The sequence below is a fragment of the Aureobasidium subglaciale genome (assembly GCF_000721755.1).
Source record: "Aureobasidium subglaciale EXF-2481 unplaced genomic scaffold scaffold_20, whole genome shotgun sequence".
Classification (NCBI taxonomy): Eukaryota; Fungi; Ascomycota; class Dothideomycetes; order Dothideales; family Saccotheciaceae; genus Aureobasidium; species Aureobasidium subglaciale.
In genome coordinates, this window is record NW_013566975.1 from 210,929 (window position 1) to 223,798 (window position 12,870).

A 12,870-nucleotide genomic window follows, 5' to 3' on the forward strand; every position below is an offset into this window, starting at 1 on the left:
AGTCGAGTGGTTCGATAGAATCGATATCTGGCCGGTCTTACGAGTCTCAGCCTCAACCTGCATGAGAGGCTGGGCCAGTCGGAGATAGAGTAGCCGTATCTCCACGATTGAACCCCTCCTAAATCTTCTATGACGCCAGCGAGGTGACTAAACAGCATCCGCGCCGACCGGACTTGCCATCTTGCTCTCTCTTTCCAACAGAACATGCAGACACTTAGAACACTCAGCAGACACGCATCAAGAAGAGCTACAGCACTACAACCTTCAACCACCACATCACGGATCACATCAATCACACGCGCAGACATGTCCTCGTCAACACCCAAAACAGCTCCAAACACACCCACCACCACAAAACTGGGCAACCCTCTGAACATTCCCAAATGGTACACCTGCCCCCTCCAAATCACCGCTCACCTCTCTCCGCATAACCTCGAGTTAACCCCATACCTCCCTGGCCTAGGCTGAACGAAAACTCGCACCTCCTAAAACCCCCAATAAACAACTACTGCGTCTACTCAGACCCCATGACCGTCATGATAGTAGGCGGCCCAAACGCCCGCACAGACTACCACATCAACACAACTCCCGAATTCTTCTACCAATACCGCGGCCGCATGCTCCTGAAAACCGTCGAAGATGGAAAGCACAGAGACATTTACATTGACGAGGGCGAAATCTTCTTGTTGCCCGGCAATACACCGCATAACCCTGTCAGGTTTGCGGATACGGTGGGGGTGGTTATCGAGCAGCCGAGGCCGGAGGGCGAGGTGGATAGATTGAGGTGGTATTGTCAGGGTTGTGGGTGTGTTGTGCATGAGAGTAGTTTTGTGTGTACGGATTTGGGGAGTCAGATCAAGGATGCGGTTAACAAGTTTGGGGAAGATGAGGAGGCGAGGAAGTGTGGGAGTTGTGGCGAGATTTGTGATGTTAAGCCGAAGCCTGAGGCCATGGAGAAGATGAGGACTGGTCCCCATGCTTGAAGGTCTTGGAGGATCTGATAATTGGCAGATTAAAAATTGTATTGTTTTGGTGAGAACGTCGTAGTTCTAGAGGAATGCTCCACGCTCTTCATGGTCTTATACTCCCTTCCATGATATCTTCATCACGTGGTCTGCCTTCTTCCTCGTTCCTCTAACGAGTCCCAGGTATTTCAATTCGGCCAGAGAACGCTGAAACAAAGCACTAGGTCTCTGGTCAGTATGGCCTGCCTCGAGATTCTCATGTCGTCTTTACTCACCTGGTCAAAACTTCGTCTTGATCATCACCCAGGATGGTCACAAAAGCAGTTCGCAGATCTGCAATGTTCATCAATGCTCCGCCTTCAAGATAGAGCTGATACAAGATAGCAGTAGATGGCTGTGTCGAAGCCAGAGTATTCTCTTCACCTGTACCCACATCAGGTGCGCAACACTCGCAGTCAAGATAGTCATGAGGAGAAGCAAGCGCACGCTCAATAGCACCTCGCGGCTTGGGCGTAAACACGTCTCGGTGCGGTGACTTGAGGTCATACATGAAAATCTCGTTGAACACCAGAGCTCTCGGATCGATAAGTACAGCATCGAAGTGAGTTTTTAGAGCTTCAACGAATTCATTCAGGATCTCCGAGTATGCCGCATCGCCTTTCGTGAGTGTAGACTTTTGCTTGCTCAATTCGACCTTTTTGGCGACGACTGTTGTTCGTAGGGTGGCATTGTGTACATCTTGTTCGCTACGCAGAGCTCCACCGTCTGTTTGCTGAGCTTGAAGCTTGTCGAGTTGTTTTAGGAGTCTGGAACATGTATTGTGCAGGTCCCCAGAAGTAATTGGTAGCATTTCTTCGAGTGTTAGTAGCAAAGCTTCTGAGTTCGACTTCTTCAAACACATGAAGAGATTCTTTTCGAAGTTCGAGTCTCTGAGTTGTCCGGCGAGGGCGTCTACCAGCAGATTCGATTTGAGCTGTTGGTGCAATGCATAGTGGCGTCTCTGAAGTACCACAATGATCTCAACTGTGCTCAGAATCGTCTCAAGAGATTCGGATCCGACAGTTGTCTGTAGCTTGAGATACTCCAGGAGGTACTCGTCACTATCTAGCAGACGTCTCGGTGCCGAGGCTTCGCCATCTTCGAGCAGCATCTCCATGTGTCTGTAGCCGTTAGCAGGGCTAAGGAAGGGTACATGGATCTTGTAACCTACTGTTGGAACGAAGGCAGATTTCGCAAAGCTTCCAGATGTTCGGTGGAGATATCCGCGAGCTTGATGCTGTCATCGAGAAAGATGCTAAGAGCGTTGGCGTAAAAGTGCGATAGGTATGCATACTACGTCTTGTCAGTCCATACAACTCCAAGGACTAGAACAGTCGACCTACCTGAGCGCTATCCACAAAAGCATCCAGACTTTGTATATGCTCTCTTTGACGTCGTAGTGTGGCTGAACAGATTCCTGGCCCTAGCCAAAGTCTCGGCGACCCAGACTCGGACAACGGATACAAAGCCTCGGTGACTTGTTCTAGAGCACTTTCAGCTTTGACAACGTCGAAGCGTTGACCTTGAATGCAGCGAGTAGCCTTCTTAGACAGTTTGACCGAGAAGTTTTCGATGGATGTAGCAACACCAAAGAAGAAGACGAATGGGATTCTGTCTTGCCAGCGTCTGTTTGAGATTGTCAGCGAATTGAGTAAGTCGATATAGAATTGAACTTACGTCAAGAGCTCGATTGCGTCCGAGAGCAGAGCACCGTCGAAGGCTTCACAGTCTTGGAAAGCAACAACCACTCGAGACAGATTCTGTTCCTGAACATAGTCGTAGAGCAATTGAAGATCATAGTTCAACAGACGCATTCGTTTCTTGGTTGGTCTGACAGCATCAACTTCATCTTCATCGTCAGACTGGGCACTAGAAGAAGTTCCTTTGGAGATGAGATTCTTGAGAAGAGTCTTGAGATTTGGAGCGAGAGCAGATGTCAGAGGAATGGAAACACTTTGATCCGTGTGACCAATTCTCTGTGAGAGTTGAGAAAACAGTAGCGCATGTGATGCAATACTGGGGCCAGTAAGAATGATGGCCGAAGATACTCTACCAGGTGCTGGCTGAGGATCGGTAGTCTCGACGAAGGTGGAGATCTGACTGATGGTGGATTCGTTGATCTCGAGAAGTAGATTCTGGCAAAGTCGTTAGTACAAAAATAAATAGCAGAGGAAAGAACGATTCACCTTCAAGCGAGCCTGTTGTTTGGCCCAAAGACGTTGATACAAGGAGCGACGAAGAGGCCATGAAGTCTGGAGACCTTGCAGTGGCTCAATGCGGCGTCGTTTCACGACCACGTCTTTCTTGCGAGCGGCGGGATCATAAGCATAGCAAGTTTGAAAATCCATCGTCTATTTATTGCTTGATGTACATGTTCATAGAGGGTAAACAACATTCGGGAGCGAATAGGCCAGGCCGAATGGAACGTGCTATGCTTCAAGACGGGTTGGCAAACAGCGCGTCAGGTGTTGGCAACGCACGATGACGAAGGTACCAGAAGCAAAAAAGTTTAGTGTTTCTTAAGCATCAATTCACAGACATCCTTGACTGCACGCACATATCAGTTATCCACGGACTTGATGCACGTCTTTAGTCTGAGAAGAAGCACCTTACAACCGCGACTGTTCCAACAAGCATGTCGCCTTGCTTCCAGCAACACTAGGCGCATCATCGCCAGGAACAAAGCTCTCGCCAGCGCCGGCAAAGGAATCATACGCCCTGTCAAGCTACGTCCTATCGACGGTCAAACAAAGGATGAAGAGGAGGATGCGATTCGCTGGTTCGAACAAGATGTCGAGACAGGAGCCACTCGCCGCATGGCAGGCAATCCAGAAGAGATGGAAGCAGAAGAGCTGAGACGGAAGATTGCCGCGCTGGAGAAAGAGCTGAAGGAATACCGCAATGAAGACTCAGATGAAGACATGCTGGCCGCGCTTGATCCAGAGGATCGAGCAAAAGTGGAAAAGGCCTTGAAGGAGCGCGATCAGCACGAGGCGAACCTCACATCCGGCCTCACCGTCAGCTTGGACATGCCTCCTTTGGCCGTGCCACTTCTCAAAAAGTTCAACCAGGCTCTTCGTGACGCGGCAATCGCTCCCACCATGATCACACGTCGCAAGGACCTCTGGAGATGGTACGGTCGCGCAAAGTACAACATCCCTGCTCTGTCCAGCATGATCCCCAAGAAGGCCTGGCAATTGCTCTGGGACTTGCAATCCGCCGACTCTCCGACCAATCTCGAACGTCTGGACCATATGGAGCAACTTCTTCGGGACATGGCTGAGACACAAATGGAAATCATGCCCGACCAACCTCTTGTTCTGATCGATACATTGCTGGCCCTCCACAAGACCGAAGAGGCCATCAGATCCTGGCAGCAGGCTTATGACTCTCCTGCTCCGCCTTCCGAGGGTCTCCTCAGACTTGGTGTGCGCCTCTTCTCAGAGAACGACCAGCTCGACAAGGCCCAGAAGATAATGATGCAACTCTTCGATCTCTTCCCCGAACACGACCCTCGTATTATCATGCCCATCCTCACAGCTGATCTGCGAGCCGGAAAGGATGAACTGGCTTTTGGTTGCTACGTTCTCATGAGCCAAAAGCTCGGCGAGAAGATGGATATGGAGGACTACGATGTCGTCTCCCTCACCTTCCTTGAGTATGGCAAGAAGGATTTTGCACTGGCTGTATTCCGTGATATGATGTTACGCGGTCCTAACAAGCAAGTTTCAGAAGCCTTCCTTGGCGCTTCAGGACAGAATGAAGCATACGAGAAAGTCTATGAGAGAATGGAGTGGTTGGTTGATTCGGCCAAAGATGCAACAGAGGTAAACGCCCTCTCTCTGAAGACTTTGAGCGCTCTGCCGACAGAGTGGCAGAACAAGTTCTTCTTTGGTAGCTGGCTGAAGAAGTTGATCGGCATGCGTCAACTCGAGGCTGCCACAAAAGTCGTTGAGTTGATGTATGAGCGTGGCATCGAGCCTGATCCAAAGCACATTAACGGACTGATTGGTGGCTTCTTCCGTTCTGCGGTACCAAATCTACAGGAACGAGGTGAACAGATGGCTTGGAAGATGATCCAGCGACGACTGGAACAACAATATCTCCAACGCGCCGCGAAGCGTGGTGAGGATGTAGAGCCTGCCGCTCCTTCGGTCTATGATACTGAGAATGGTGTCACGATACCTGCTCATCTTGCCCGCCCAGTACCCATGGCGACCATCGAGACCTTCAATGTCCTGGTCCTCCATTACACAGTCAAGAGACAATGGGCTCTGATTCACCATCTCGACAGAATGAGACGTCCGGCGCACTACAAGATGGACACCGCCTTCTTCAATCACATTCTTAACATGTACGCCCAAACTTACCATGAAGAAGAGAGACTATGGCGACGCTTCCTTTCAGAGGCAAAACATGTCGACTCTGACATCGAGACCTACACCATCCTCTGGACCGCCCAACTCGAACACCTCAATCCCAAAATCAACAAAGATCGCAAAGGCTTCCCAACCCCCCGTCAACTCTTCGGCCTGATGACAAGTTGGCTCTCCAGCCAAGACGGCAAAAGACAAGGCCTCCTCATCCAAGAATTCACCCCCGAAATCTACGCCAAGATTGTTTCTAGCTTCTGCTTGCAAAAAGATTTCGCAGGGTGTTTGGTCGCTCTCCACGTAATCGCTCGCACATACAATGAATTTCCCGATCCCGATATCGCGAGAATCATCATCACCGCAGTGTCCAACATGCCGGAAAAGGAACCTACTACTTTCCGTGGTCGCAGGGGTCGTCAACAGTTACCCGCCGACCAGTTGCGTCTTAAAAATACGTCAAAGGTTATGGCGGCATTGGCGCAGAAGAGAGCGAAAGCTGCTGCGGACAGGGGTATCGATATTGCAGAGATGGAAATAGAGACGCGTCAAGAGGAGAGTTTGAATTTGGTGAGCGAGTTTATCAGATTGGTGTTGGTTAGGGTGCATGGGGATGTTGGGGTGGCGGAAGAGAGTATTAGGACTGCTGCTATTGCTTTGCAGTCGCCTGAGATCAAGACTGGAGACAAGACGTGTTCGGATATCTAGTGTGGGTTGCATGTTCGTGTGTATATAGAAACGGGGGCTATTTTGTGGCCTCTTCTGGGTATCATAGTTGTATAGTAGTAGCATCTGGATATAAGCACACCGCTCAATCTTTCTCTTCTTGTTCACGTTTCGTGTTCCTGCTCAATCTTGTCTCGTCGCCATCAATCGTGATCTTCCTCTGTCAAACCAGGACATCCCTCCATCTCTGCATCTTGATACCTAAACTTGCACCAAAAGCAGTAGTGATACTTCTCCCTCAAGTATCCCACAACCTTTCCAAGTCTCTCGCCAATCTCCATGGCCAGATATTCATCCAACTCTGTGTCCTCCTCTTCATCCTCGTACTCTTCAACTTCCTGACCCAGAGCAAGTTTATCATCTGCATCTGCTTCATCATCCTGATAGCGAGAAGACAAAGAATCGAGTGCGCCTTTTCGTAACACCATGTCTTTGCTCTTCTGTTCCCGCTGCATGGCAAGAGGTCTCCAAAGCAAATTCACGTTCCTTGCCTTTTCCTTCCCCCTCTCCTTCGTCTTCCCTTCCTCCTCCTCCTCTTCAGTGTCAAACTTCTCACAAATCTTCATAGCACCCCACCACATCCCCTCTCCCCTCTTCTCCTCCCTCTCCCTCGCAACCCTCTCACGATACTCCCCCTCATCAGCCTTTTGCCTCTTCTCCTTACCCTGCATCTCCTCCATAACCTCTCTAATCTTCCTCTTCTTCTCATTATCCATCCCAATACCCCCTTTGCCTTCCTTGACACTTATCTCTATCGGTTCCGTCCTCGCACCCTCTGATTTCCCCAATGCGGAACCGGCTTTATAGCCCATTTTCGCCATCATGGCTGCTCCCTTGCTTGTTTTTGATTCCGGTTGCGAGAGCAAAGAGGTGGAGAGGGCGAGTTGACGAGAGCGTTCTGCTTCGGCTTCGAGTTCGCGTTTTGTTTTGGGCGTGGCTTTTAGGGAGGCTAGACGTCGGCGTTCTTGGTGGCGTTGGAGGGAGGTTTTTGGAGCGTTGGGGGTGGGGTCCGTGAAGGACATGTTCATGTAATCATCGTCTGCGTCGCTCATGGTTTGATTGTGATGGTAGCTGTTTTGACTGAGAGAGCTGTGGTCCTGGTACAGTTGCAGGTTTTGTGTTTTGCGTTTTGAGGGATGTGAGGTGGGTGGTGGTCTCTTTGCGCCGGATGATGTAGAGGTGTGACAAGAGGTCAGGTGTGGAATTGACAGTGAAGTAATGGTTTGAGTGTGTCCAGTCTAGTTGTGAGTACAACGCGTATGGTTGCCGAGTGCTGTCAAGTTGAAGTGAATGAGGATGCCGTATTTTGCTCTGCTCAAGCCAAACATCGCAAAGTTCCCAATTGGGATGACGTTACCCCGCATTTATGCAAGCTTTCACAACTACAGCCTTGGAAATATTGTTGGGTTATGCAAGCCTTTGGATCTGCTAGTGATGGGTATAGTGAATTGGGAAAGAGAGAACATTCCCGTATGTCATCTCGTGAAAGGGTATATGTATGCTGCCCCGTGATCCATGAACGCCGCGCATGCCAGCCCAGGAAAGCAGATAGGAAACCTGAATTCATCAACCCTCATCATCCAGAGCTCCTCCCCAAGACCACTCGAACAGCCTGGATCCCTGACATGCCATCAGAGTTGGTCTGCCATCCGGCGACCGGATGAATCGCAATCTGGAGATCCGTCCCTTGTCCTTTGGGTTGGCTCCCTCAAGACTGCCCATCAACTTGCCGCTGGAGAGTGAATGTAACTGAATCACATTATCGTCGTCTGATGTTGCCAAGAGTTGGGCATCTGGTAGAACATCCATAGAGATGTTTGGGAATTCAGTCTTGGTAGGCGCCAGGCGTAGAAGCGGCGGCGATGGAGCATGTGGGCCCTTTGACTTTGAAGTCATACGTGTGTCGTAGATGGAAGCGCCCTTGAATCCTGATACCAGTACTCGTGAGCCATCGCCTAGACTGCGGACACCCGTAACGCCACTCGTGTGTTTGAATCTTAGCGATGCGCCATCTGCTCTAACGTCCCATAGATAGACTGGCCCAGTCCTCGTGCCTCCCACAGCCACATTCGGTGTCAGCCAGTCAATTGATCGTACGTCCTCTCTCAGTCGATGATGTTGGAGATAGTCGCCCTGAGCATTAAGCATATAGACTCCTTCCGAACTGCCAATAGCAATGACATCGCTGGCCGCACCCATCGGACTCGGACTTGCTGTCCAAAGTGTAGTCTCCAAGTTTCCGAGCATCGAATAGCATGGCGCAGGTGAGTCCAAGATCGGCGGCGATCCCTCCATATCAATACTTCCAGCCATTCCTGCCACAAATACATTTCCTGGATGTGACCGATCGTACGAAGTCGCTACCAAGCTTCTCGACTGCGAAATGCTGATTGAAGATATGTCTGATCGAAACGCCGCAATATCATAGGCATTCTCCGATCTGCCCAGGAATTGAACTCTGCCGAAGTTTCTCGAGCCAAGTGCCATGAGAATGGCATCCAGTTGATCATCGATAAAGAAGTCGTGGATGCTATCCCGTTTCCCGCAACTCTCGCAGCTCTTGAGACTCAAGGTCTCATAGCCTTGGAATTGAGCGGCCAGAGCAGCGATTCGTGCTTCGTAATTGGCAAAGTGAGAGCGTCCTTGTTCGCGCCATAGTCCGATTCCGGCGGCTGATGGTGAGTCCAGGATCTTGGATCGGCGGACTGTTTGCATCTCGCGCTTTTGCTTATAAGCTGCGACTCGCTTGCGCTTCTGTAAGTTGTGTCAGAGTTCAAGCTCGGATGATCATCTGCATGAATGGGCAGGTGGTCAAGAAGTCATCAAGGAGGCCATCAAGGTTGAAAATTAGGTCGGATTGAGAGGACGATGATGTGGTGCTTCTTTTCAGCGTAGCCAGACTTTGGTATTACAGCCACGATATAACATCGCCTGTGAAACCACAAACAAACCAGTATAGCTCTCTCGGATCATGGTCTCTAGCGTCCTCGAAACACACCCAATGCATAGCGAATTCGGACAGATCAAACATCGCAAAAGACTTACCTTGGACAGCTCTCTCTCCTTACGAACATTCCCATGCGAATACTTTGCTCCTTGCGGCGCAACATGATTTGCCTGGACCTGGAAGTATTTGCCCTTCTCAGCATCTGTAACAGAGCATCGTCAGATCTGTGCTGTTTCCTCACGAAACTCGTACTGAGCAATACCTACCAAAGTAGAAGCCAGGAATCTCTCTTTGCGCCATGTCCAGAGAGTGATGGATGAGGTGTGAGGAGTTCAGATGGGAAGAAGATTAAGGTAGCAAGCATGAGTGTGGGAATCGTCATACGGACGTGCCAAAAACGTGCTGCGGGTCGGGCCGCACTTCCGGGAAGTTGAGATTCAATCAATTGCCCTAGCCTTATGTTTACGTTGGAAGTGGTAGCACGGCAAGGATAAGTGAAGGTATCCTTTACATACAGCTCTCTGGTTAGTCACTGGTATTTGTGCGAATGAGTAACAGGCACAGATCACTTCAACCAATCATAGGATCTTATGGTCTTTCGAAAGCAATCTCAAAAGTGTATAGCATAATCTTGGCTACTTGTTGTAGAAAGGGGGGTATCAGCGGTAAGTTCACAGCAAACGAAGATCCAAATGACAAAAGAGAAACGGGTGCATGCAAGTGCATCTTCACCTTCCCACCACGACCATCGCGAGATCTCCTTGATCAAGCCGGGCGCATGTCGAGGCTCACCATGTAGAAAAGAAAAACGCCCTGTCCGCAAACTCCATATTATGCTTCCCTGTTTGATTCCTATCCCTGTAAGATCAGTCTTCGTGAGTTGTAGCAAATCTCTTCGGTTAAAGATTAAGCTTCATCTCCTGTTTGAGTCCCTTGCTAGCACACCATTCTCTTAGCAGCGCGTATCCAATCCTCACTGCATTGAGAGGCTCAGTATTCGTGCCAAGCGGAAGTGTGAAATCGCCAGAATAACGACCAACTTTAACATCGTTCTCGGCGCCTGCAGCAGCTCCATTGCCACTCATGGCCTTCTTCCAGGTCTTCGGAAATGTAGACATGATGGTCGATAGAGGTAGTTTCATATCTCCATCTTTAGAGACCTTGTGAGCTGCCAACGCGGCACTGTGAAGCGTACGCATCTCTTCTGGCGTCATGTCTTGTGAACGATCACGTGTGGTTGTCAATCGTAACATGACCATCCCGTTGCACATAGCACCTAGATGGCACGCGAGTCCATCGAGTATCGGAAAATACTGACAGCGTGTTCGGACGAAGTTGATGAAGGCCGGGATAGTAGCCCAAGTGCGCCCAGCTGATAAAGGTGCAGGCGGGTTTCGAGCAGAAAGCCCACGCTCTGTGCAATAGAAGGAGAGCATGAATAGAAGCAGAGACTCGAGGGAAATGGCTGCTGCTACTTCACGAGATCGAGAATCGGTTTTGCCGCCAGTCGACCGCGAAGGATCTAGTTCGGAGGCAGCATGTTTCAGTTCGCGGCCTAGACTCCCGACACGAACCGCTTCACCTTCCCAAGCGCTTGACTCTGCCGTCTTTGTGTTGGTCGAGGAAGGAGATGGTTTGGCGATGCCATTGACTTGACGTGTTGACTGTGGGGTACCATTTACCATAGCATCACTTGACTCAACACGCTTCATAGCGGCCGACGTTCGCAGGTCCTTTGTGGTGCCTCGCGCAGATGGTGTATCCTTTTGTGCAGTAGGGGTCGCAGGTGAGGATGTAGCAGGCTCTTGCTTCACGCTGGCCTCCGGTCTGTTGAAATCGGGTTTTACATCCTTCTTGCGCTTCGAGTCTGGAAGTGCCACATCTTCTTCTGCGGGACGAGGTCTTTTGGTCGCTTGCGCGGCAATGTAGGCTGGAGCTGATGACTTCTCCGGAGGTAATACGCGAATGACTTGAGTATGTGGTTGTGGCTTCATCTGCAGGTATCGCGAGAGGTTCTTGCGCATGCTCTTAGGAATCTTAAACTTAACGATCAACGACGGGGGCGGAGAGTTTCGGTGTTCCTCTTGCGGAGAGTCGCGTGTTTTGGTATCAGGAATGTTCGGGGGGTGTTTGCGCGACTTGTCAGCGACAGGTGGTAAGGGCGAAGGGAGACGTTTGGCAGCATGCTTGTGTCGTGAGGGTTGATAAGGCTTCGAATGCAATGAAGCTATTATGCTCGGAGGCAGAGTGGGAGATATTAAGTGGGGTGGTAGGAGGGAGTGTTTAGGTTCTGACCGTGGTTGTGATTGTGATTGCGATTTTAGTGGGGCTTGTTGTGATGGTTGAGACTTGTCGCGCTGAGGTACGTGCAACGGAGACAACATGCGCGGTAGATTGGCTGAGTCGCGCGACTTGGGAGGTTGCGATGGTGTCGACTCGGACTCGGTCTTTTTGTGTTTGGGCTTAATGTCCTTGGTATCCTTGGAGTCCTTGGAGCCGTCCTTGGAGTCTGGTTGTGTCTTTTTGTTGGCGTAAGCAGCCAGACTGATCTTCTTCTTGGGGAGCATGTTGGGCGTGCTCTGCGTGCTTTCCTTCTCTCTTTCTCTTGTGTGCGACGAGGCGGAGGCATTGTCCTTTTGGTAGTGAGAGTTGCGATGTAATTGGAAGACGTCGGATAGCGGCTCGTGATAGTAGAAGGTCTGGTATTGTTGATTCGGGTCGTCGTCTGCGCGAAAGGGAGTATTTGTGCGCCACATCTGCGACGAGTGATGGGAATGGTGGTGGTATTTGGGCTCGTCCTGAGGGATGCTCAACACATACGGCTCGTCTGGCGTGACGGCGCGCATGCGATCAATACAGGCATGGATGCGTCGTAAGAGATCTCGCTCCCTGTCTGGGACGACTGCAGCCATTGTGCCAAGTTCAGCTGGGCGTCTTTCCTGTCAGACCATTGCTCCAAGTGTCAAGTCCGATTCGAATGTGCTGCCGTCAATGCATTGAGAGAGAGTGAGAGAGCGCGACACTCCCGAATGCCGCACGGTACGAATGGGGACAATCGACAACGCTACCAAGCGGCGCGAGGCGCCTCACCCGTCTGCCGACCCCACCTTCGCAACTGCCACAAAGCATCCCTTTCACCAAGACCAACTCTTTCAGCCTCGCCCACCTCGTTGTGTGATGCAGCTCTAGATGTTTCTTTGTCTCCGCCTGCATCTATCCGCCAGTACGACTAACACACAGCGTCCCCCGCTTCTTCTTTGCATGCAACCAGTCCTTCTACACAGGCTTCTGTGCTTGTACCTGAGCTCCCATGTCACCGGTCACGCTTTGCATTCCCAACTCGTCATGGTCGGAACAACTGTTGAATAGCGTCTTTGTTTGCTGCAAGTCGCATCCTGATACTTCTTGCTGTCTCTGATGTGCATGTGTTCAGCATCGTAGTGCGGTCTGCTTAGGACCTATGCGACAATGCAGATTGAGAGCACATCATGTGTAATTTCAAACAACCCTCATACTAGCAGCTAGAAAGTAAATCACCCCGTCTGTGTATCAAATAGCGATGGATGCAATTGCGGACAAGTGATGACTCCAGAGGGGCATCATGCTTCAGGAGGCAGTTGCCAGTTGCGGAGTTCGACTTGGGCGCTCACCGCCTTTGGTGCGTGCGTGCCCAGAGCGAAGCCCGCATCAGAACAGCGAAACACCGTCACATTTGACCAGACAATCAACAAACCCCGCCACCACCACCCATCTCTACCGCTCAACTGACGCCAGATTCTGTGTGTTTGAGTACACCACAGCTATCTGCTTCCGTTCGAATCTC

At 50.6% G+C, this 12,870-nt stretch overlaps 6 protein-coding genes across 6 annotated transcripts; 2 read left to right on the forward strand and 4 right to left on the reverse strand.

Annotated features, from left to right (window-relative positions):
• Positions 1–306: 306 nt before the first annotated feature.
• Positions 307–983, forward strand: AUEXF2481DRAFT_68404 (uncharacterized protein; the record flags this gene model as incomplete). The annotated part of the gene is made up of 2 exons (XM_013485760.1): positions 307–386; positions 464–983. 2 exons carry the CDS (start codon positions 307–309, stop codon positions 981–983), a joined length of 600 nt encoding a protein of 199 aa, XP_013341214.1.
• A 96-nt stretch (positions 984–1,079) lies between these two features.
• AUEXF2481DRAFT_7426 (uncharacterized protein) lies at positions 1,080–3,352 on the reverse strand (the record flags this gene model as incomplete). The annotated part of the gene is made up of 6 exons (XM_013485644.1): positions 1,080–1,185; positions 1,241–2,125; positions 2,176–2,297; positions 2,348–2,630; positions 2,682–3,139; positions 3,191–3,352. 6 exons carry the CDS (start codon positions 3,350–3,352, stop codon positions 1,080–1,082), a joined length of 2,016 nt encoding a protein of 671 aa, XP_013341098.1.
• Positions 3,353–3,583: 231 nt separating this feature from the next.
• Positions 3,584–6,082, forward strand: AUEXF2481DRAFT_31932 (uncharacterized protein; the record flags this gene model as incomplete). The annotated part of the gene is made up of 1 exon (XM_013485679.1): positions 3,584–6,082. The coding sequence occupies one exon, from the start codon at positions 3,584–3,586 to the stop codon at positions 6,080–6,082; it is 2,499 nt and encodes an 832-aa protein (XP_013341133.1).
• Positions 5,800–7,409, reverse strand: AUEXF2481DRAFT_414844 (uncharacterized protein). The gene has a single exon (XM_013485793.1). It carries the CDS (start codon positions 7,150–7,152, stop codon positions 6,244–6,246), a length of 909 nt encoding a protein of 302 aa, XP_013341247.1. The 5' UTR covers positions 7,153–7,409; the 3' UTR covers positions 5,800–6,243.
• Positions 7,410–7,501: 92 nt separating this feature from the next.
• Positions 7,502–9,381, reverse strand: AUEXF2481DRAFT_42787 (uncharacterized protein). Its single transcript, XM_013485713.1, has 3 exons — positions 9,314–9,381; positions 9,146–9,249; positions 7,502–8,854 (listed from the first exon to the last, which is right to left on the reverse strand). Exons 1-3 carry the CDS (start codon positions 9,345–9,347, stop codon positions 7,667–7,669), a joined length of 1,326 nt encoding a protein of 441 aa, XP_013341167.1. The 5' UTR covers positions 9,348–9,381; the 3' UTR covers positions 7,502–7,666.
• A 565-nt stretch (positions 9,382–9,946) lies between these two features.
• On the reverse strand, positions 9,947–11,959 carry AUEXF2481DRAFT_7430 (uncharacterized protein; the record flags this gene model as incomplete). The annotated part of the gene is made up of 1 exon (XM_013485645.1): positions 9,947–11,959. One exon carries the CDS (start codon positions 11,957–11,959, stop codon positions 9,947–9,949), a length of 2,013 nt encoding a protein of 670 aa, XP_013341099.1.
• Between the last annotated feature and the right edge of the window lie 911 nt (positions 11,960–12,870).